General features: G+C 43.8%; 1 protein-coding gene across 11 annotated transcripts in view; it reads right to left on the bottom strand.

Annotated features, from left to right (window-relative positions):
• LOC105929801 (pleckstrin homology domain-containing family A member 5) overlaps nt 1–24396 on the bottom strand; it is a 179737-nt gene extending 155341 nt beyond the window's left edge. For 10 of the 11 annotated variants that reach the window (XR_004933166.1, XM_036149316.1, XM_036149318.1 and 7 more), the window contains exons 1-3: nt 24296–24396; nt 24114–24190; nt 23318–23375 (exon numbers count right to left, since the gene is read on the bottom strand). Coding sequence is in view for 9 of the 11 variants with exons in the window: in XM_036149316.1 (XP_036005209.1) it covers nt 23318–23375; nt 24114–24190; nt 24296–24387 (227 nt within the window). In the remaining 2 variants the exon portion in view is untranslated. Of the gene's footprint in view, nt 1–6446; nt 6534–23317; nt 23376–24113; nt 24191–24295 lie in introns of all 11 variants that reach the window. The other variant, XR_004933167.1, reaches the window with a different exon arrangement.
• Nucleotides 24397–24687: the final 291 nt, after the last annotated feature.

The raw sequence follows: 24687 nt of genomic DNA, 5'->3' as shown, positions 1-24687 counted from the left end.
TTTCATTTCTGTTTGTGAAACGAAAAGGATGGGGGGGGGGGGGGGTCGATTAATCAGATTTGGTATAATGAAATCGGTGATTTTATTTTTAAGCCATATCGCTCTATTTAAATAGCACTTTTGTTTTTTTTAAATAACACATGGTTGACCAAAGTGCTGCACAACCAGTAAAACACCAGACACAGATTTAAACAATTTAAATCCTTAACACATAGACACTGTTTAAAAAAAAAGCCCCAGCAGAGACACCACTTCCTGCAGCAACTCAAGAAGTCCAACCTTCCACAGGAGCTGCTGTTCATCTTTTGCACTGCTATCATTCAGTCAGTCCAGTGTTCGTCCATCACTGTCTGGTCTGGCTCATCCACAAAACAAGGCAGATCCAAACTGCAACAAAAAATTAGGTCTGCAGAGACGAGGATCAGGGTTGGCCTTCCCTCTGTCCAGGCCTTCCACAGATCTAGGGTCAGGAAATAAAAGCTGCCAACATATCTACAGAGCCCATACATCCTGCACACAAACTGCTCAGACCTTTGCCCTCAGGCTGTCAATCTGACGAGCACCATGCTTTTGGGGCCACAACAGAAAACACTTGATCACCTCTCCATTTCGTCTGTGATGTAGGAACAAGACACCGTGGGAAAAGACAGCTCCTGCCAGGTTTTAATTTGATGTGCCGTCAAATCTACGTCTTAAAACTGGTCTTTCTACTACATCCAGAACAACTATTAATCATAACATCACAGTCACTGCAAGGTGAAGCCAAACACACAGATTATCTTATTACTGACACCTGGCACACATTGGGTATATTAGGCAGCGAATAAAAGATCTGTCTTTGTTCATGTGATGAAAGTAGAAAAAAAAACCTAGTGAAATGGTTTATAGCTCTTACACGTTTCTGGATAAAAAGCTGCAGCTCCACATCCCGAGCTCTAGAAGGATGGTCCAGAAAGGATAGAACAAAAGTAGTTCAATTAAATCTGAATCACCAAAAAAGTATTAGTTAAAGTGACGCTCTCCAAATTAGGTCCATGATCATAATGTTATGGCTGAAAAGTGTATAAGAACTTTAAATATGAATACTGTTGCCTTTGGGATTTTTAAGATGCTCTAACAAGTTCCTTATATGAAGTGCCTCAGGACGTGAGAAAATGTAGAGAATTTGGTAAAACAACAAATTATTTGAAGTGTGTCACTTTTGATGCACCTCTTTTATTAAAGAGGTGTCCTTGTTTCTGTGACACTGCTCAAACGCATGCACGCAACATGGGGATACAGCAACCTTCAAAACGCTACCTGAACGTGAAGAACTTCATTAACTCATGGTTGTCTGAGGGCAAGATGTTTTAGAAAATGTTTAGAAAGGGAAGGTTAGGGGGCGCGACCCATATACGGAGGCCTTTAGTCCTCGACGGCGTTGACCCGGGTTCGAATCCGACCTGTGGTCCTTTGCCACATGTCTCTTCCACCCCCTTCCTGTCAGCCTACTGTCATAAAAAAAGCGAGCCACTAGAGCTGCGAACAATCTCTGAAAAAAAAAATAAAGACCTGTACTGAAAACCACCTGATAGAAGAACAAGACAGATTTCCAGATAAACAAAAGCTCTAAATGGGTAAAGATTCCCAACAGGAAGAAGATGATTTCTTGCTTTTGGGACAGGCCTGTAAATCTACACCATCCCACAAATGTAATTTAACCACATCAACCAAGGCATTTTGTTTTGGTGAGGAACTTTCTAGTCACTCCAGATCTATAGGTACAGCGTACGCCTAACCCTAAACCTCCTAGCCTGTCCTACAGTGTTGTTATCTAAGAAATTTAAATGTTTGAGAGCAACATAAAAAGGTCAGTAAAGCCTCTATCTGCAACAACCAGTTTAGTTGTAAACCGGCCGGACAACATATGCTCAAGGTCGCTTTGTGCTTCACGCACGTAGGTTCCGGAAATGAGACGTTCGGACACAACGTCTGCAGCATTTACGCTCCATGTGGTTTTTCCTCCGAGGTAGCACTGTTCTCCTGGACTCTGGTAAACACTAGTAACGCTGTTTACTACACCCCACTACACGTAGAAGGAGAAAACACTTTCACTTTCTTCAAAGAGTGACGCCGATTTCTGTCCAGAAATGGTTAATTTGTTGATCACGGTGATCCTTTTGGGCCAAATCATAAAGATGTCTATATTTACAAACGTCCACACGGGACTGTCCACACAGTTAGGAATTTTTCAAGGTGCGTGGAGCGTGCACCTCCCTCACTAATTGTAAGTCTCAAATTTTATATTTACACTTGTGAAATTGTTAATTATATTGGAAACGCATGCGTCAAATAGAGATTCATTATGTTTAGATTAGTTGCTGTGTCGGTTAACTAATCAGATGTTAGAGCTTAATTACTGAGTCAAACCAGCTGTTTAAATCAATTCATGAAGTACTGTAGCACAGGAAGCAAAAAAATTATTTAAAAAAATTATTTATTGAATTTGATTACTCGATGTAATATGCTAAGACTTTGGAAAACTGTCGTAACAGCCAAAGGCCATGGATGAGAAGTTTTTACCAGACATTTAAAGGATTCTGTGACATGTAGAGGTAAAGCAGGCTAGTCAAGTCTAGAGTAGCCTGCCTTAGGAGCCTTTTAGCTCTTAGCTCCTCTTCTGTGGAAAACACAATGTTTAAGAGCAGCAATCTCTCTGCTCAGTGCTTCTATCATTTCTATCACCTTTTGTGTTTTTAGTTTTTCTCCTTAGTTCATTTCTCATTTTACAGCCTAACCCTGGGCTTTGACGTGTTTACTGTAAGGTCGCTGTTTCCCTACATCAGCGTGTTCCTAATGCTGCTTCACTCGGATGTTTGATTAGAATTTAGTAACCTGAAGGTCTCCTACAGGTTTTTAGACTCCACGTCAGAAAGATGCTCACAAGGGCTTAAAGGACCTTGTCTTAAAAACTAGAAGTCCTTTCGCTCTGCCACACAGCTCCATTTTATAAAAGGAGTAACTTTAAAGTAGATTTTTAAAGTAGTCATTGGAGATAGAGTTCAGCAGTTTCTCCAAAGTAGATCGACAGAAAAGATGATAGCAAAGGAGAAAAAGGCTGAACCATTTTTCAGGATGGTCCGGTCAACCAAGAGATTCAGTTCTGTTTAGTTTCACTTCTGACATGACATTTTTTTGATACTCTCCCTCAACGTTTGACACAAAACTGGCAATAATTCAAACCTACTACATATGCGGGTGCTCCTCTTTCAGGCCCAAGTTAGTTTTCCACTCAAACAGTATTTCTCAGGTAATTTCCTCTCAGTGGCAAAGCAAGAAAAGTTGGTTTTCCTGGTTTCTCAGTATGAGTCAGAAATGTCATACAGTAAAAATGTACTCTATGCCACTGATTATTTTCTTGTTTATTCATCCTTTGTAATGTTTTTTCTTTTTTGCTTAAACATGAGTGCTTGACCTTATTGTTCACTGACAGAACACCTGAACAATCCTCAAAAAGAAAGATGACAATGCCATGCAGAGACTTGGACACGGGTTGCCCTTATGTCTCAAACCTCTACACATATGATATAGTCTGTCCTGAAGACTTGACAGTTGGCTAAAAATCAAACTCAAGTCTCATGAACAGTCTTTATTCTAGGGGCTCCAGGCTGCAAAAGAGACAAGTTAACTACTTGTTCTCTCTGAGTTATTTTAGTGCATAGAAATGCACATTGCATTGAACACACGTGTTCTCTGTAATGTTTCTCAACAGTCAAAGGGAAGAAACGCCTCCACTCCCGGAAACGCTATAAACACTAGAAGAGCGCAGTTTCAGCACAGGGACTAATGGGTGTTAATTGAATTAATACAAGGAAACTTCTCAAGGAAGCTTCTCAAAATAAACGCGGTTCCTTTTTGAGTAATACAGAACCAACATTAGCTGGTCCGGTACTATTTGATCAAAAATGCATATTTTTATTTTGCATCGGTAGATATTATGCTTTATGCACTTTAAAAACAACTTGATATAAGTTATTTTAAATTATTCTGATAAAAAGAAAGATGTTAAATGCATTAGTAAGTTCAATGATGATTACTTGAATTCATTACCTACTGTAACTTCAGTACAATAAGATTCTGATGTGAGGATGTTAAATTAAGCCATTAGAGACTTGAATTGTGGGGAAAAAATGACTACTACACATCCCTGCCCCCAAAAACAAATGATTTCAGCCCTGTCCTGTTTGTTTTGTGTCCAAAAACAGTCTTGACAATTATTGTCTCTGCCCTTTAGGAAACCTACACAACAACAGAACAACTTGCAGCACTTTGAAGAAGTTGAGGACAACAACAAACTTAGCTGGCTGAGAAATGACCACTCAATCTCCAGGCTGAAAGATTATTTAAATATGTACAGTAAAACAACTGGTTATAATCCCAGATTCTCCACAATTCTCTGCTGTACCCCCATTGTACAGACATCTGTAGCAAGTACAAGAGCGCATTACATTCACTGGTATCACTTCAAAAACAACAGCTACATGTTGTATGGACGTGAAGTTAATAATAAATCCCGCCGAGTGTAAATATGTACCCCTCACATTAATATGTATGGGCAGATGTGGCCCAGGGCTGGAAGTAATAGTTTAAATATTCCTGGCTTATTTAATGCATCACTTTATTATTATTACAAAACCCTTTATTAATCTCAAAGGGAAATTAAAAGTCATATATCGTATTATACAAGTTTCTTTAAAGAGTGGTTGGTAGTGGGCAGGAGGAATCTCCTGTAAAGGTGATTATTACGGAGCGGAGAGTTCCAGCACTTAGCCAGGCAGCTGAACTGTGCAGAGCATCATATTGAATCAAATGGGAACCAGTAGGCAGTAAGGACACATCATGAGATCTTGTGCCATGTCGTAAAAAAGTACACTCTGTTGACCGGTGCCCCACTGCAGACATATCAGCTTCTTGAAAAAGGAGTCATGAACATGAGCATCACTGTTCTGCATGTGTACCAAAGTAACTCCCAATCGCTCCAATGTTTATTGGTGCTTAAATGTTTTTAATCAATGAATATTCGGGATTTTTAAGGCTATCCAACAGAAAAGTGTGACTTTTCATACTCAGACGGGTGTTTTTCCTTCTAATCAATAGGGAAACCCTTTACAAAATTGCAGTTTATTTCGTTATTGAGGTCTCTTCTAACTACACAGAAATTACAATATTGAAATTCCCACAAGCACGAGAAAGCCTAATCTCATTCAGACCGCTGTGTTTACTATCCTCCCATAAACCTCCTTTTAATGGAATGCGGAGAATGTGCTTCGTTCTAGGAAGATCCGAATACACGTCCGTGGCCCTGCGGAGAGTTCGGTCGCATGCAAAGCATTAGTTCCTGCAACAGTCATTGCACGTGTAACATGATATCTGTGCGTGTGCGTGTGTGTGTGTGTGTCCCAGAGTATGTAAACTGCACAGGAAAAAGATTTGACCAGCACTGCCCCACCCAGCCGAAATGCGACTCAGAAAGTCTCTGCCCAAACGTAAATAAAGGACATAAACAGAGTGTTTAAGAGGCTGCATGGTGAGTATACGCACACATTCACACACAAAGTGCTGAGAATTTCAAATGTGCCAGGAATTTTAGCTTCACCGTTTCCTTTTAAAAAAAAAAAAAAAACAGAAACCAGCTACAGGAAATTTGAAGTCATTCAGAGTCCAGCTAATACTGAAATTGCAGTTCAGTCAAAGGAACCTTTATTCTACTGATTCCTTCACTGAGGCAAAAACAGCTCCGACCAGAAATGCTCTTACCCAACATTACGTAACACATTACAAGCCAGGGTGACATTTAAACCGACACCAACAGGAAGAAACATTTTTCACCAGCTTACCTAGGTGATGAACATTAGGTGATAAAAAGAGTAAAATAACAAATAAAGTAGAACTTAAAATCAGGTAATATTAAAACAATATAGTTTAGGCATCGAATAGCTTGCACTGAATGGCCTCCACCAGACCCAGCGTTGGGAATCAGTGAGTGCAGCTCACATTTCTGAGAACTTTGAATGGCACAATCCTGTTTTTTAAGTGGAACCAAAAAAGGTAATGCGGGCTATTTTGGCATCGTTAAAAGGAGCAATAAGTAAGACATTTACTGCAACATTAACCAAAATCCTTCTCACTTGTCACCCTGGATGGAAGTAACAATCCCTACTTCGGTTCAGAGTGTAGCCCGCGTTTACTTCCTGGTTCCTGAGCCAATCATATGAGAGTTCCCAGGGTTCCCAAAAATGAAGCAGTGTGTGCTTTAGTCCCAAGATTACTTTAACTTTCTGTATTTTGCAGTAATTCAGTACTTCTGTGGGTTTTGGACTGTGCTAGGATGGTTAAAAGAAAGAATCTCATGACAAGTTCAATGCTCTGACTTGACGTTAGCAGGACCTATTTGTCTAAGACCTCACCAGATGGTTGAATGGACTGATCGGAGAAAATCCTCACTTCAAACTTGTTGTTACCCTAGTTCTGCTGTGATGCCAAGGTCCAGTCCTCTGCTGAATCCAACCAAAGAGCATTAGGGAATACAGTTTCCTTGAAAAGGTGCACAAAGTCTTCAACAATGCTTAGTTGGGTGTTATAAAATGACATCCAAAAGGAATGCATTGCTCAGCAGAACTTGATGCAGACAACATGTTGAACAAAACTGCTTGTATTTAAAGCACTGAATAGATTTGAAAAGCCAATGTGAGGATCATCTCCCACACATCCTGTGCACTGTTCGGGAAAGAGCCGGCGACTGATGAGAGCTCTGACGGACTGAGCTACCGCATCGAATTTTCCTACCCTGGTAAATCTCGACAAGCTAAATCTAGCAGTCGGTTGGGTGTTTGTTAGAATACATGTAGCCCGTGCAAGTGCATAGTCCCAAGAAAACGATGCAGAAAGTCCGGAAAGTCTTCTGTTTTATTATTCAATGCTGCCTGCCTGTTTATGTTGCAAGGCCTGATATATTAATATCTGAATGCGGCGCCGCTGGTGAGGGTGAGCGTTGTGTCGTTTACTGCAGCTTGCGCCGTTGTCTTGCGGATGTGCTGCTGTTTATATCAGCATCGCCTCGCTGATCTGCGCCTGCATCAGGGCTCACTACCTCCGTCGTCAAACATACATCACCCAGCCGGCCGTTTAGCAGCGGACGGTTTAACGCTAGCAGCTGATGAAAACCTGACTTTTTTTGCCCCCCTTTATTCCGTCCGTGACTTTTTGCGAGGCCGTGACTGTGCAACATCAGCCGGAGGAAACCCTTATTTATTATTAATCCTTTTGTTGTAGCAGGACGCCGTTAATTATCTGACCAGCAGCACCTCATCTGGTTAATCGGAGCACGCGAGGGCCAGCCTTCGCTCCCCACGTGCATTAATGGGCCTTGGTCACCGATGTGTGCAATTGTTCCGACCCAGTCAAAACACCGCCCGTTTCTCCTGCTTCTAACACGCCAACTCTGAGGACAAAATGTTCTGGTTGCTGCCTAATATATCCCAGCCGCTAACAGGTGTCACGATGAAGATAATCTGTTTTGCCGTCTCCTTCCAGGGTTAATGATGTTATGCTGACTGCTCAAAAACATGGAGAGAAAAAAAAAAAAAAGAACGTCATTGAAAAACAGGAAAAAGTGCCCTTCAGACAGGCTGCGACGTGCCTGGGGCCGAGGCACAAAGTAGGAAACTAGGTTGACTGTGTAGAAAGTTTTGCGCCGCTTGCTGGGTGACTGAAAAATCATCCACAAAATAGATGGTTCTGCCTCCTGCATCCTGAAGGCAACCTGTTTCCCTCTGCCTGTGGTAGGGGAGCCTCAGCACTGCATTCGCCAGTGAGGGGGGGGAGCAGCAGTCAGGAGGGTGGCAGGCTCCCCGTGTTCCTTTTCACTTCAAAATGTTAAGCTCCAGAACGATGTCAGGCTGGTGGAGAGCGTCACACCCAAAGTCAGAAGAGTCGACGGCAGGTACAGGAGCTCAGACTGAGTGGCTCACAGCGATCAGCTGACGCGCACATACCAACGCACCACGGTGTGCGGGTTCGCGACGTCTTTCCGGCTGGAAGCTCGCTGGCATCGTCACGGGGAGCTGCGGCATATTTGAAATCATTCCGGCCGCGCTCTCCGCTCTTCCGATTCGCTGGTTGCCAGGCAACAGCGGCAGAAAGAAAGGTGCGAGACGGCAGGATCAGATGTGGAAAAATCTCAATGAGAGAGGCTGGTGCAAAGATCTCCAGCCAACGGGAAGACCTGAAACTGGCTCAAATACTTTCACTGCATCAACACTGCAGCACTCACTCTGTAGCGCTTACTCATTAATGACAAAGGAGCCATTTTGACTTGTTTTTGACCGCCTACGTTCATTAGTAGGTACTTGTTGAAAAAATGCTAACACTATTCCTGCAATTTATTCTTAATTTTACTTTATTACGGTTCAAGACACCCGCCTAATCCTTGCAGATTAATGGGGAGCTGGCGCCCACATCTAGCTGTCAGGGAGGCGAGGTCCCAGTCCATCACAGGCTCAACCCAGATACGTCAGTGGAGAAACAGTCATTTTACACTAGTCTCGTTTAAAGAAAACATTTCTGACATGAACCCATCAAGACGAGCTGCCTCTCAGCTCCTCTAGTCATCCATAAATCACAGGGTGAGACGGCGATATATCCTGCACAGCTGTGAGCTGTTAGAAACGACGGCGGCAGGGCAGGGCGACAGGAGGTGCTGTGCGGCATCAACATCTGAACTGTAGATAAGATCTGTCTCAAGGTTTCTTTTCAGAACAATGGTCGCTTGAAATTCATGTTGTATATCTCAGCTTGTTGTTGTTGTGGTCCAAAAGGCTTTGGGAGTCTTGTTTTCGCTTGTAAGTCCTGCGGCTGACTGGTTGCACCGACCGTCCATCATCACTGCATCGCTCCAACGAAGGCGACTTGCGTCCATACGTGTCTGATACAGTCATTTCTACCACCTCGACCGCATCAGTCCTCTCAGAGTACGCGTGGAAAGGGCAAAAGGCGCTTTAATCCCACTTGTTTTGTGAAAGGGGGCTGTTGACTTTTAGCTAAAAGCAATTTAATAAGTCCAACGAATCAAAAATACATGCTTTTGGACGGTGGAAGAAAATCCCATGAATGCGAGCAAAGAACATGGATAGTGAACACAAAAGTAGAGCTTCACACTGCAAAAGGGAACTAAAAGTAAGGAAGATTTTTCTTGAAATTAGTGTATTTTTCCTTGATTTGAACAGATAAATAATCCAATGGAATACGATTTTTGCACTTAAGAACAATTCATCTCCATCACCTTATTTCAAATGCAGGATATCCAATTATTTTATTTAAAGGGTAAAAACACTCATGCCATTGGCAAATAGCCTTATTTAGCTGCTCAACACAAGGAAAAAATATACTCATTTCAAGAAAATTTTACTTTCAGTTCCCTTTTTGCAGTGCCCAAACATGGCTGTATTTCTCATGCGCAATAAGCAAATAGCAAAAGGCTTTCTCGGGTGCAATATTTGCTAGGATGTAATATAAGTAAGTGTCTTCCACGAAAATTCTGCATGCCAGTGACACGGCCTGTCGAACGGACTTTTACGACCGTCGGTGGCCACATTGAATGCTTATTTTTTTTTAGTTGCTGTAACGCTAAACCCAAAAGAGAGCGGTGGGGACATTATGACGAAGGACGGGAAAAGGAGGACAGGAAAATAGAGGTTAATTGTAACTGATAGTATATCATAATCGCAATAATAATAGCATCACAGACATGTTTGCTGTATATCGTGAAGCCTTAAATACAGGCAAGGATGTTTTTTTTTGAGAGACCCACTGTGATGCACAGAAAACTGCACAGAAAACTACGGCCTGTCTGTCGACTTCATGCACGTTCGTTTTCGAACAGCGTGAGTACGTGTCGCCAAGTTGTTTCTGAAACAGTGAGGGGGGGAAATTATCTAATGTCATATCTCTGGCTATCGTTTTTCTGCAAATGCCACAGTTAAACCCCCCCCCCACCAGCTAGCTTTAGCAGAGCCGATCTAGCTCGGTCGGGCCGTGTAGGACTTTAAGAAGAAGATAAAGAAGAGCAAGGAATTAACGTTCCCACAATGCTTTCTGTGAAACAATCGGACGTCACTTATGGGAGTGGGTGCGTGGAATTGTGTTTCAGGTGCGCAGGGAGCGGAGGCTTTGTCTATACAACTCAAACTGTATATTTTGTGGGGTTTACAAAGCAGCGAGGGCCTGGCAAGCATAACAACAGACAAGCATGCGTGGACGATGGATAAACAATGTATACGGCCCTCAAAGCTGCAGGAAAGACACGACCCCCGTCCCCTCCCTTTGCTGTGTCACTTCTACGGTTTGGAGCCTTATTCGCTTTTATTTTATTCCTCCTCCCTGTCTGCGATTGATGTTTTATTCATCTGTGGGTTTGCAGACGGCGAGGCTCCGCAGAGCCGGCGAGGCTTTGAATACCTATGAACCTTTTTCATCTTTACGCGTTCCAAGCTGAATGACAACAAGGCCACGCGCGTTAACTGTCCCACAACAAGCGATCAAAGGTCAGCTGCGTGCCAGACGGAATTACATCAAATTATGAAGAAAGGATGGTGAAACTGTCCCCTTTTTAACACTTCTATTACATTCAACACATACAGGGTTTCTTGGCGGAATCAGCCTGAACCTTCGGTCTGAAAAATGCACCACTCAGACTCGTTTGAGCCGATATAGATGTTGAGTTTTGCTCGAGGTCTGAGCTGCCGTATTTCCAACTTCTTCTAAACAACATGCAGCGGATTCTTGGTTAGAGGTAGCAGTTTTGATTCCAGGGTCGTCGTCACTTACTGGTTAAATGCGTCAACGTTCACGCGTTTATAGACCGAAATAGGTGGAAGTTGTTAGTTTTGATGCATTTAACAAACAGGAAAAGACAAACTATTGGATTTTTCTAATATTAGACTGGCCGTTTAGAGCCCATCAGAAGAAAACTAGCGGATTTGACATTTCTACTGTTATCCATTTTTAGCAGTCCACTGAACTGCCTTTCAGAAACAACGACAACTGCACAGGGTTTGGTCCAATGAGAAACACCATTTCCTTATCTGATGTACAGTTGTCATTTAAAAATCAGTATACTAAAGGATACACAACTTCTGAATTTCCCATGTAAGATTTAAACAGTATTTCTGTAATGGCCGTCCAGGTCGCCTGGTATAATTCAGGGTTGTAATGGTTTTAAGGAGGGCTGGCACAGTGTGTCAGCGTGAGCTGTTGGCTTTCGTAAAACTGTACGCTGGCTAGAGACTTGTTCTGGAGTGGATTCTGAAGCTGTTTCATCCAGCCAGAAGGTCTGTTATCCATCAGCAATTCAGATCAGAGGAAGCCTTTCAGCCACAAGTAGTTCAGCCAGAGACACAATATGACTTTGCAGGGGCAGAAACCAGCGGTGACGAGGGTAATGGTCGGCTTCAGGGCAAACTGGTGTGAATCCATCTCTATTCCTCATTTATGTGCATGTCGACAACCCGCAGACGCTCTGTTCTGCTGTGGCACAGCTGGCATCCAGTGGAAAAGACAGACGCCACAAAGGGCAGAAGCAGAGCGGAGGACAGAACAATGTGGCTTGTGTAGGACTGGATCAAGCGTTCGCCCATTTAGTCACTACAACACGTCTTGTTCTTCAGGCTGGAGTTAACAACATACCTTGGGATCATGTCCAGTTATGATGAAGCTACAGCTAAGCCCAAAAGGTTAGGTTTGAAATGATAGTTTTTTTAATCAAGATGTTTCTTCTGACTGCGAGTAATAAAATAACGTTTTGAAGCATCCCAGCCATTTTGAACCCAATAGAAGACCTGTGGATGGAGCTAAAGATTAGGGTGATAGCTAGGAGACCTTCCCACCTCCAGCAACATCACCTCATCACCATAAATGATCAAAATACCAGAGAAGGCACGCAGAAAGTGTTATGATTTTCCACTGATTTTAGAGAAGGGAATAAACTATTTTCAACATTCAATTTAACTTGATTGGAACATGCTTTATTATTATTATTATTAATTATGATTACTTAAAGGGAAATTAAATGTTGTTGTAACTTATATAAGTTTCTTCAGCATTAAAAATGGTTACGGCAGTGGAGAGGACGGCTCTCCTGTAGAGGTCAGTATTGATGACGCAGTTTGAATCACTACAAACACCACAAATCAAACAGCTACATTTTGAATCATTTCGGGCTAAAAATATTTTTTCCCCGCATTTACTGCCTTTAGAAATACTCAAACATGTGATCTCTCAAATTAGGATTCTCTTGGCGTTCGTGCGCCTAATCGGTACCGTGTATCTGAAGAGGTAAGTTTGAATTGATAGAACAGTATGAAAGTGGTTCCAATCAGGTTAGCGAGATATGCTGGCCTGTGTGGTGGCAGGTGTGCCCTCTAGTCCTGGAGAAGTGTCTGCAGAAAGGGCTGGATCCCCTCATCAGCATTCAGCTCTGTAGAGACCTGGTGACGAGCCATTCATTTGATTCAGCTGTAAAGTTACAGGTTAGCACCTCTCCAGGACTGGACTAGGGCATCCCCTGTTTTACGGTCACTAGAAAAGTAACAGAGTAACAGAGTAAAAGTAACAGAGGTTGACAGTTTGGTGCATATCTTTTAACGATGTCTTGATCCGGACCCGGAACCAAAACATGATATTATAAAAGGGATATCTCGAATTGTATCTCCAGGATCTCTTTTCTTTTCTTACATTGTCCTGTATGTAAATGGCCCAGTTTAGACCAAGCTTCAGCTGTTGGTACACAGAGGAGTTTATAGTGCCCAGGTCCTGTGGCTGCAACACAAGCCCTAATCATCATCCTCCACCTCCATGCTTGACAGCTGTTATGAGGCGTTTGTGCTGATATGAGCTGAGGGAGCTGGGTATTAATGTCCAATCATCTGTACTATGGCTTCGCCTGTCCACAGAAATGCTTTGCAGAGGCCATGTGGTTGTTTCAGATCCAGTTCCATAGAGGGAGAACAGCGTTACTCTTGGCAGCTCTTTCAAAACAAGCCAGACTTGTTCAGTCCTTTTCAATTTGTCAGGCCAGCAACGCTTACTTTTATTATGCTGAGATCTGTAGTCGCCTGGCGTTTTTTGCAGTTCCTCTGGGACGTGCTCTCGATCTTGCCGAGACATCGGAGACAATTTTCCTAAATGATTTCCAGTAGTGAATAATGGGTCTTACTGTCAAATGACGGCCTTTTAAATAGAACAGAAATGACCGCATAACCATTCTGAGAACGATTCTCTAGGTTCATTGCTGAGGTGTGGGCTACACGGCGTCGTGTTAACACGGACCTTCGCTCTACAGATCAGCAAGCTGCCAAAACTCCAGCTGTTACGGAGGTGGTCAAACTTGTTGCATTAGATTAGCATCGCTTTTCCCATGATTTCATGGGCTAGCCTGCGCATGAAAGCCGAAACTCCAGCGCTCGCGTAAAAGCCTGCAACACATCTGGCTGTGAAGAGAGAGGAGGGCCCAGATGATGAGCAAAAACACCTCATTCTGCACAGACATCAGCTGATGAGCACATGCTGTGTGTGTGTTTGTGTGTGTGTGCGAAGAATGTGTCTGTCCTGAGACACATAAGTGCCTGCAGCACCGTTGCAGCTTGGGAAGCGATTCACATTCAGCTGAAGTTTTCACGATGTCACTCAACAAGCCGAGCAGCGAACATAAGAATGGATCACTGTCTAATCAAAACAAACACGCACACGACGAGAGAGAGAGAGAGAAAATGTAAAATAACAAGGTCACAGTTATGATGCGTAACAGGCATCCATGACTTTTGGAAAAAAAAAAAAAAAAAAAGCCAAACAGAAGCAAATTCAGAGGAGAGGTCAAGCTGAAAACACGCAGCGGAGACGCACACACCGACTCATGGGACGGATTCATGTGAAAGGTACGCCAAAAAGCACACGTTTCACAATAACACACACGCATTCTTAGATACGGGGAGCTGGTAAAGTCTTCAGGGAGTACTTGGTGAAGCAATGAGCAAACATGAAACAGCTCCAGCCAGGAAACATTAAGCACACACACACATACACTCAGAGAGAGAGAGAGACCAAAAGAAGAGAAAGCCATGGTGAGACAGACGGATATGTCAGACAACAAGCAGCTGACAGAATCCTGCGGGGATTTGATATTCGAGGAGCAGAGCAGAGAGCCTTCTGCCTCCCACCGAGCAGAAAGGGTCTCCACAGAAAAAGCACAGTAGCAGGGTTTGGTAGAGCACTTCCATGGCTTATACGTGTTCTACTGCTGCAGGACACAGCGCTCACTCCTTAACTGGGAGTATTGGTCAGTAACGGGGAGTGGGGGGGAAAAATTGCACTTTCATATAGCAGCCACTTATTCTTTGGTCCCTCACTTTTAGAACCGGTGAGGCAGGCCACGTCTTCCAGTGATGTGTACGGGCTGTACTAAAATCATCGCCGCTGGAAAACAACAGACATCTGAAGCAGAGCCTGATCCGAATCACTTAGAAAGCATCTTACGAGAAAATCAATGTCCTCAGAAGGCTACTAGAAACAACAGGGCCCCGTGTGGTGTAGCTGTTCTTTTAGTGCGTCACAAGTGTTTTCACTCCCCGTCAGCCGCTCCAGATTTTGTCAACTTAAAATGCTAAATTCGGGCGTTTTGTTGGGATTTCATTTGAGGGACCACATGAAACGCCAGTCCAGATCAGTCAATGAGAAGAAGCAACTTTCACTGCGATTACAGCAGCATGTGTCTACCAGGGTGGTCACAAAGCTCAATTTTCAAACCGGATACAAATAGCATTTTGAACTTTGCAGAAAGCCGATTTGAAAGATAAGAAAATATAAACAATTGCATTGGGGAAATGTTTTCACCTGTCTAGTTTAGGGCAAAACCAGCAGAGAAGTCTGTACCAGTGAAGAAAAAGAACGCCGTGGGTCCCCTTCCTGTATGACAGCAGACAGGATAAGACTTGGAAGAGTTCACATCCGTATTTATCTGGGATTCGGTATTGCAGTTAATTGGCAAACATTGCCTTTACAGTGTAAACGACGAATTTGACCCTCACCAGCTGCTGTTTCTCCTCATTTTGCTTCATATTTTCTTTGGTGATCAACTACATTGGCCCTTAAGGCGGCAGCACACTCACAGTTTTGGCTGCTTTCATTATCATTTGGTGTTTTCGTGCATTTTTTGCATCTTTATTGGCGACTCCGATATCAAGCTAGTCGAACCGTACTACTGGCAGCCGCAGAATATCTCAAAAGCCACATAAACTGGGATTTCGTATCACTGGAAATACAGAGAAAGCCACAAGTGATTTACCCTCCCCCCGCGGCTGAGGCCCAGAGGCCGGCATCAGAGGGAAGAAGAGAGAAAGTAGAGGGGAGACCTTCATGCTAGGCTCAGAGCTAACCCTCATAAGCCTGAGACTCCGGGCCTCTTTCTGGCCAGGGCCCACTCTCAACACGATGGATGATTTAAAGCTGCAAACTGTCTGGATTACTGTGAGCTGGTTATTACAGAGACGTGGTTGGACCAAAAAAAAAATAATCAAAGCAATCAACCTAGAAGGCCGAACAGTCTTCAGAGCAGACAGAACTACTCAATCCGGTAAGAACTGAGGCGGAGGACTTTGTATTTTTATGAACAATTTGAGGTGTGCAAACGGCACGGTAAAAGACTCATTGTTCACCAGAGATTGAACAGCTAATGCTTCACTGCGGACCCTTTTTTCTGCACAGGGTACTCCTGTGCTGCTAATAGCCGTTTATGCGCCGCCCCAAGCTAACACCTGGCAAGCTCTGGAGCAGCTACCTTATGCCATCAACCAGACATTTGGGGCTCTGTGCTCTCTGGCCCATATCCCTGCCTACAAATCACTCAGCCGCAGGCAAAAACCAACCAAAACGGAAGCGATACAACTATTAAGTACTCATACTCGGGCTTGTAAAAGCAACCCGATACCAATTTTCGTCTGTGCTGCAACTCAAAGGCTAGATGCCACTCTATACCAGGTGGTGGTGCTATACACCAAGAGGTTGCTTGCTGACCCTCCAAAAGAAAAAGAAGGAGAGACGATAACTGAAGCTCTAACCGAATTAATCGCCCTTGATGGTCAGCCGTTTTCAGTGGTCAATTATATTAAGTTATTTGTGATCTATAAGTACCAGTTTATTAAGTACTCGGTATCGGTACTTGAAATCGGCTAGTATCTAAACGGAAGTACTCATACTTGTACTCGGTCTGGAAAGAAAACAGTATTGGGACACCCCTACTTTTAATTCCTAATCTCGTTTATTGACCTAAAATCTTGTTATACCAAACTATGGCTTTTTAGAACACTATTAGAATAATGGTACAATCAAGCTTAGAAAGAACTATTAACGCAGTGCGAAGACAGTTTATGATAAACATCTGAAGGTAAACTGAAACATAAGTCAATAATAGAAAGTATTGCAAAATAAGGTAATGTATTGTTACTTGTCATGACTTTCGGAATGAACAGACAAAGCATTTAAAAGCTTGTGCATCTTCAACTCACAAATCAGCCAAGGCGAAACGATTTCAGCCACTATGAAGCACATACTGTACATCAGGGAATAAACACATAAGAGTTTCCTCAGTTAATAGAGTTCTAATGTTGTCATTAAATTATCATCAGATGTTAGTAACAACCCATGTAATCTACACAAAGCAATCCAAAAAAAGAGATAGTATGCAACAGTATTGTTCCTGTAAGCCAACTGAGCTGCACAAGCTGTCTCCCTTAGCCAGCTGCTTGTCCATCATTAACCAGCGATTAACTAATAATTATTTACAGCTGAACTCTGGCAAAACGGAAACCCTAATTGCTTCCCCCGAGAGTGCTCCTCCTCTAACAAAGCAGTACTTGGGTGTGTTGGCTTCTTCTGTTCAGCCTAATCTGTGAAACCTTGGGGTTATTGTGACTGGCCATGTCCATGGAATGCCACTCCAAACAGGTTAATAGAAAATGTATTTTATCGTGACTGTAAATGTCTCAAAATTAAAATCTCTGGTGTCAAAAAGTGAACTACAAATGTTGCCTTTCATCCTATAAACTTGAAAACTGGCTAAGAGCTTATTTGCTTAGCAGTTTATCTCCTACATGGAGCAGCCAAAGGAGTTAGTCAGCCTTCACCGTTTTACTTTTCTTTCACATAGAAAGTACTTCTGTGTTCTTTTTGTGTGTCTCTGCTCTGTCTTCTCTAACTACCAGAGGGCGCTGACAGATGGCCATTCACCCTGAGCCTGGTTCGGCTGGAGGTTTCTTCTTGTTAAAGGGGAGTTTTCCTCTCCACTGTCGCTGCATGCATCTTCGGTATGGGGGATTGCTGCAAAGTCAACGACACAATGCCAGGAAGAGTGAATGCTGCAAGTCAATGACTTGATGCAATCGGCTGGGTTTGCTTAGATAGAAAATGTTTAACAAATTCCAGATTATCACGTACTGCCGGCACATGAGTTGATACTTTGGTGTTTTATGCTTTGTTTTTGCTCAATTTGTTAGTAATTAAAGACTTTAGTGTTTATTTATGATGTTAATGGGAGAATGTATTGCACATGCACAGCAGGGGTTAAAACAAGAAAGCGGCTAATGGCTATTAGCATCTGTAGGCGAAACAATGATGAAATTTCCAAAATCTAATGGAAAAAAAACTGCAAAAATTATGATTGCAAGAGGGAAAAGACTGGAATGTTGCTGAGAATACAGTATGAACGTTGGTGTTCACTGAAGCAGACGCTAAACCTCCCCGAGGCTCAGATGTGACCGCAGAGTTGATTGATGTGATTAAATGTTCTGATATGAGGCTCTTAAAGTTGCTATTGATCATTTGTTTAATTAATAATGGTTGGTCTCTGATCGCGCTGAGCTGCTGCTTTACTGTGAGGCATTGCAGAGGGTGAGGCTCGGTCCGACATTATTTACAATTGCTTTATTAATTAAGCAAACCAGCATTATGATAGCTCTGTGATACTGTTAATTAGATGGCACCACGTCTGTTTATATATGCTAATCACGCCCTGTGCTGGGGCTATATTTATCCACAAAAAAGAATAGCAAAACATTATCAGGAAGTAGGCTTGGTGTATATAACGTTATTTTAACATGATCAAATGGTTTTTAGTCTTTTGTTTTAAGCATATAATGCCAACTTAAATTTTTAAGTTTGGCTTTTGAGTTAGTCAAATTTTGAATTTTATGCTTTTTTAACTTGTAACCCTGAATTTTTCCATTTTACATGAAAGTAGCAGAGACTTACAAAATGCACTGTACAAACTATGAATCTCCAATTTCTTAGTAAGCCCTTATTGTCATTCGGTGGAGAAATCTTTCATCCACATCATAAATCAGCACCTTTTTTTTCCAGGGACAGTATCAGTGTGAATTTTGAACCAGCAACCTTTGAAGCCTCTCCTAGAAGCAAATGCCCAGCTCTCTAACCACCAGGCCACCATCTAACAGTTACAAACCCTAAACTCTAATTTATGTATGAGAAGTAGTAACTTTAAGATTACATAAGAAATAAGTAAGAAGCTTAATTGTCATTGTACAGAAAGTAAAACTAATTTCCTTTTGGCAGCATCTCTTTGGCAGCAATTTTTATTGTTAAAATTGGACATTAAAAGAACACAAACTCTATCTTGAAAGCCAACTCCAAAAGTTGGTTTTCACACATTTCATAACAAAATTTCAAGGGTTTGAGTATTCACAATTCACTCAATAATGTTAAGCATTACAACTTGGTTTTCTTAACTAACTTAAATTATTATCCCTATACGTCACACGTTTTTTTTCTCCAGGTTTTCATAACTGAAAATAGTTTTTCAGCCCAAAAAAGGAATTTTACTTTTTTTTTTACAATGCAGACTGTGTCCAATGTTTTATTAAGCACTTGATGATCCTCCTTTATAAACAGGCTAGTTTGAAGAGGGTATTACTACTGTCTCCTATAAAGTATCCTTTGTTGTTTTACTAGTTTTTAACTGTAATTTTATATGCTTTAGTTTTATTTTGTATTTTGCTGAGAAGCACATTGTTATTTTCTTATCTATGAAAAGTGCTATACAAATACAATTGACTACAGTAGCTCATATTTTGTGTTGCAAAATGACACTGGAAATAAAGTGTTAACATGCTTACTGAAATGTATTAATTGTAGTTATTTATTCAATACTACAACTAATAGATGTCTTTTATTTAATACTTTAAGCTTTTGTTGGTAATGCAAGCTTCAAGAAGTCTCCTGTTTGACGAATCTAGCCTCATGTGATGCTCAGGTGGGATTTTGGAGTGTTTTCCAACACAAAGTGAGGACCTCTTCTATGCTCTTTCATCTTCAGTTCTTTCCACAGAGTTCAATCGGTTCCATGTCCGGTGGCTGGCTGGGCCATTCCAGCAGCTTTATTTTCCTCTTGCTGTAAACCAACCAAGAGTGTACGCTGAAATGCGCTGACCACTCAAAGTGCTTTGTCCTATAGCCGCATTCGCCCAATCACACTCACTAACACACGGCACATTTATACACCGACACGCAGAGCAGTAGGCAACTTGGGTTTAAGTGCCTTGCCAAGAGGTAATTCAACGCGTGACAAGGGAAAGCTGGAATCGAACACCTTCTGGATCAGGAGATGACTATGCTTCCCACTGAGCCACTGTTGCCCTCATCTTAGGGAGTTCGTCTTGCAATTGGCGGGTTGCCGGTTCGATCCCCCGCACTGACTGTCTCTGTCGTTGTGTCCTTGGGCAAGACACTTCACCCGCATTGCCTACTGGCGGTGGTCAGAGGGCCCGGTGGCACCGGTGCATGGCAGCCTCGCCTCTGTCAGCCTGCCCCAGGGCAGCTGTAGCTACTAACATAGCTCACCACCGTCAGGGTGTGAATGGGTGAATGACTCACTGTAGTGTAAAGCGCTTTGGAGGTCATCAAGACTATTTAAAGCGCTATACAAGTACAAGCCATTTACCATCTTGGTGGAGCAGACACAAAGTTGGCTTCATCACAAACATCTTGTAATCGATGGATGTTGCTGTGACCGTCTTTACCGGTTAAACTGGAGTCTCTCAAGATGTCAATTCAAACCTGCCGGGGAGTTTTGCCCCTCGTGACAAAATAATCTTCGGTACTCTGCTTTTAGCTCGGTCTGAGGAAACAGCGTTGGGCGAATGCAATGAATGGCGCGTGTGCTTGGGCATGTATAGCTATTGTTTACGAGGACCAAAACTTGACCGTAGACCAACATTGTGTGAACAATTGGCATTGTGAGGACATTTTGCAAGGTCCTCACAATGCCAATTGGGCAAACGCGGAGGTTTAGGGCTAAGGTGTGAATTGAGTTTAGGTTCAGTTTAGGGTTAGGTATGTACCTGTGACCTTTAGGTTTAGGGTTAGGGCAAATGAAGTCAATGGAAGGGCCACACAATGATGTACATACCAACATGTGTGTCTTTGTTTTCTAATTACTTTCATAATAATCTGTTGAATGATCCCAGAAACTACAATACAATGAAATGACAGTAAGCCGACTTCTCCTCACCAACGGTGAAGGAGGTTTACCCTTCATGATGCGTTGCACTGAACTGTTTCTGAATTGCTGAGTCATGAGGAGACCCTGCAGAATAAATACATTGTGTTTGGATGTGAACCCCAGATAAACGACAGTCAGAACCCTCCCAGTACCAAAACGACTGACAAGTGCTGTAAAAATCCTTTAAACACCCATCAAAAGGTCCCCGGGTTTCGTTTAGTTTCCTATACCAGTTTTGTTCTACTGCGACGCAGGCTCTGAACGTGAAATTCTTTAGCGGTCTGGTTAAAGATCAGAAACGGGCGTCGCGGCATAAGGTCAGCCGAGGAGGAGCGGCGGACATCGGCGGACTTCATTTACCTGATCTGCCCTGTGCCTTAGAGGAAATGAACCAAAGCAGGGGGACGGAGTGATGCTGAAAGGTTAAACACACAAGCCCGTCGTATAAAACGTCACCTCCTATATCCTGCTGTGTTTCTGCTAATGAAAGGAAAAGTAGTCAGGTGTTAGGAACAGCAGCTTATCGCCTGTGCTCCTCCAGTGTCCTCAATTCTTTTTTTTTTTTTGGACTGCCCTGCATTCCATCAGGCCTCCCCGCCACCACAGGAGGACTGCCTCAGTTTGAGCTTGGGACTCATACAGGCCACTATGTCTGCATAATCGCGCAGGAAACAGTGTATTTACATGCGTGCCCACGTGCTCGTCCTTAAAAATGGACCCCGGCGAGCGTAGTGGCACACACTGCAAGCGGGGGGAGCGTTCATACATTTGAACCAGCAGTGGTTTTTGAGGTTATTTATAGAGTGGCTATATTAGCTCAGCATATGTGTCAGCTGCTGCTCGGAGAAACCGACCACAGACAAGACAAGAAAGCAGCAGCGGCGGAAGAACGTGGGAAAGTGGGAAGCACAAATCAAAGCGCCAGCTCTGCGGACGTGCGCGGAGCGGCTCAGGGTGTGTGCAGGCGCCGACAGCTGCAGGGCTTCTTTTGTTGCCACACAGGTCCGCCGAACGATCGCGTGTACACGCAAATCGGCTTAAAGGGCTAAAACACACTTTCGGCGCTCAAAACAAGAAAAGCCTGTTCGGAACTGCGGGGTACACCTCCCGGCTGGTGGACGTGGGCCGGCGTGCAGCACATTTAGACGCGTCCCGGCGCCCAACGGACCAGAAACAGACACGCCGCAGGCCGAAAGTTTCCATACCCCCCCTTAACCTGGCTCCCTTCCAGGATTACTCTGTAGATCCTACAGCATGATGCTGCCACCATCGTGGATTTTAAAGCGGGTATAAATTAAAGTCCATACTTTGTAGAAGCACCTCTGGCCGCAGCTCCAGCTCTACCGACTTTGCGCATCGTGTCAAATGAGCAGATGTGTCAAGTAACGAAATACCAATACTTTGTTACTGTACTTAAGTACACTTTTTAGGTATCTATACTTTACTCCATTACTTATTTTTCTTCCTACTTCTGACTTCTACTCATTACATTTTCACACAAGTATCTGTACTTTCTATTCCTTACATTTTTAAAACAAACGTTACTCGTTACTCTTGGCTTCAGTTTAATATTTAGAAATATTTATTTCACGTAATGTGCGCCATCCAATGCAGATCATTGGCGCCATCCACACCTAGTGAGAACTAGTGTGATTGGATGAGTCATATAACGCAAACACTCATTGGTTAGCTATTCTAAAGCTATTAGGGTATAGTTTACCTTAGGTATTTGATGGAACTCACACATTTATGTTCTGGCACTTCTGCAGGCTTGAATACTACCTCTGTTTGGAATTGAATTCCAATAAAGTTTGAGAGAGAACGTGCTCCTTGAGCGACTTTGTCTTTGACTAATGGGTTAATGATTATGTTGTGTCTTGGGCCACATGTAGAACTAATCAGTGTTTAAATTAAGCTTTCAATTCATATAGTGGCATTTTTTTAAAGGTTACTTTATACTTTTATACTTTAAGTAGTTTTTGGAGCACATACTTTTTCACTTTTACTTGAGTAAAGAGGTCAAGTTGATACTTCAACTTTTACCAGAGTGTTTTTAAACTGCAGTATCTATACTTCTACTTAAGTAACAAATGTGTATACTTTTGACACCGCTCAAACTCTGTCAGATCGGACGGCGGCCATGGGTTTTTCGGCTCTTAGATTCTCGGTTGATCTCAGGTCTGATCTAAGCCCGTTTCTTTGTAGCTCTGCCGGCACGTTTAGGGTTCGTGAGCCTTCGGCCCCGGTCCTCGTGTCTTTTGGGAAGTGAAATTAATCCAATCACAAGGCCAGACCACGAATCACGTTTCTTATGCTTCACGGATATGCAAGACTTTATGTCGTTCTGTCACATCAAGACCCAAAAAAACTAGCTGTGTGGGTATAACGTGACCCGACGTGGAACATTGTAGGGCTATGATCACGTCTGCAGGCTGATGCAGATCATCTACTCAGCTCGTCCCCCGTGTTCTGCAGAAGCCTGCTAATGGCGTTCCTTTTCGACCCGTTTCCTTCAAGCAGGGAAAAACACCTCAAAACACGCAGGGGATGGAGGCCCGGGTTCCCCCTTCCCCTTCCCCAGTGATCCCAGTGTGAGGCTCCAGTGCGAGCGGTGAGGCAGAGAGGCAGAGAGGCAGCATGGCGGTGGGCACTAATGAGACAGGAGCAGCAAAAATCTGCTCCTTCCCCCCCCGGACGGTCACAGATAGTCCCACTCACTTGATGAAGCAGCGAGCTCCCTCGAACGTGTATCCTTCCTCCCATCCTGTTGGTAAATCTGGGGACACAAAAAAAACACACACACAAGACAGGGGGGAACGTGAGCAGCTGTGCAGGAGCTCAGAAAACACACACACATGCATGCACAACAATGCAGCGCCTGGACCACACATCGGGCTTTGGTCTGAATATGAAGCGATCAGAGCGTCTTTTAGCATGTCACCTCTGAAGGTTCTGCACCTTCAGTCCTCATGGGGCCACATGATCCAGCAGCGCAGAGGGGGAGAGGGGGGAGGTGGAGCTGCCTGCCGACGCTAACGCGGCTTCTGGTCGGGCTGGAGGAGAGGGAGGAGGGGGGGGGGGCGGCGACGGATGGATCGGGACGTGATTTACGCGGGTCAGGTGTGCGGACACCTGAAGATGGCTTCGGATCCATCACCTCTCCGCCCTCCGCGGGACTTGGGCTACGCGCCGCTCGGATGTCACCGCGGGGAATCGGATCCGAACGTCGGCGCACACCCGACGTCCACGGCTACGTGACGAAACTTTTAAGAAGTCGCAGGCTGCCCAGGTGGAGGAGCGCTGCCGTGTGTGCGCGTGCGTGCGTGTCAGAGGAGGTTGTTGCTCTGCTGCAGAGAAAAGACCACCCCCCCCCCTCCTCCGTCTTCCACGGATCTTCCCGCAACTTGTCGCCCCCCTTTTTTTTTCTCCGCGAGACAACTCTTGAGACAACCGTGTGTGTGTGTGCGCGCGCGCGCGTGCAGAAGATAATGAAGCCATCCCCCGCGTGATGTACCTGGAGTTTTCCTGTGGCCTGTGATCACAGCCTCCCCTGTAACAGGATGCAGCCAGGTTGTACTCTTTGCTTCTTCGCTGGAAAAGAGGGGAGGGTGGGGGGGGGGAATAAATGTGAGAGGAGAAGCCGACAGAAAGACAAGGAGGAAAAAGCACAAATCCGACCATCTACGTCATATTTACTTAATGAAGAATATGCGTCCATCCCGAGTCACCCCATAACTCCAAGAAGAGGGAAGGCAGCTGAGCCAGTCCGGCTTTGGATCCGCCGCCATGTCTAGCTGAGAGCTCCACTGGAGTGCGCGTCCTCGCGACGAGCGCGCTCCGACATACGGTCGCGCGCGCTCGTTTTGAGATCCGGGAACGCGCAGAGGAGCCTGAAAAGTTGATGATGTCTTTGGAAATCTGCGGCTTTACTGTTGCTGCTGAGCGATCAGATCAGACCCGGAGCCATATGTGACATGTGAAACTACAGCGGTGTTAAAAAAACCGAAACAAGAGCAGCCCATTGGCCGAGACAAGCCAACTTTATTTATAAAAGCAACAACTTGGCACTGAGCAAAGTGTTGAACAGG

This window comes from Fundulus heteroclitus, chromosome 17 (assembly GCF_011125445.2).
Source record: "Fundulus heteroclitus isolate FHET01 chromosome 17, MU-UCD_Fhet_4.1, whole genome shotgun sequence".
In the NCBI taxonomy this organism is placed as follows: Eukaryota; Metazoa; Chordata; class Actinopteri; order Cyprinodontiformes; family Fundulidae; genus Fundulus; species Fundulus heteroclitus.
This window is presented reverse-complemented; position numbering and strand designations above follow the sequence as displayed.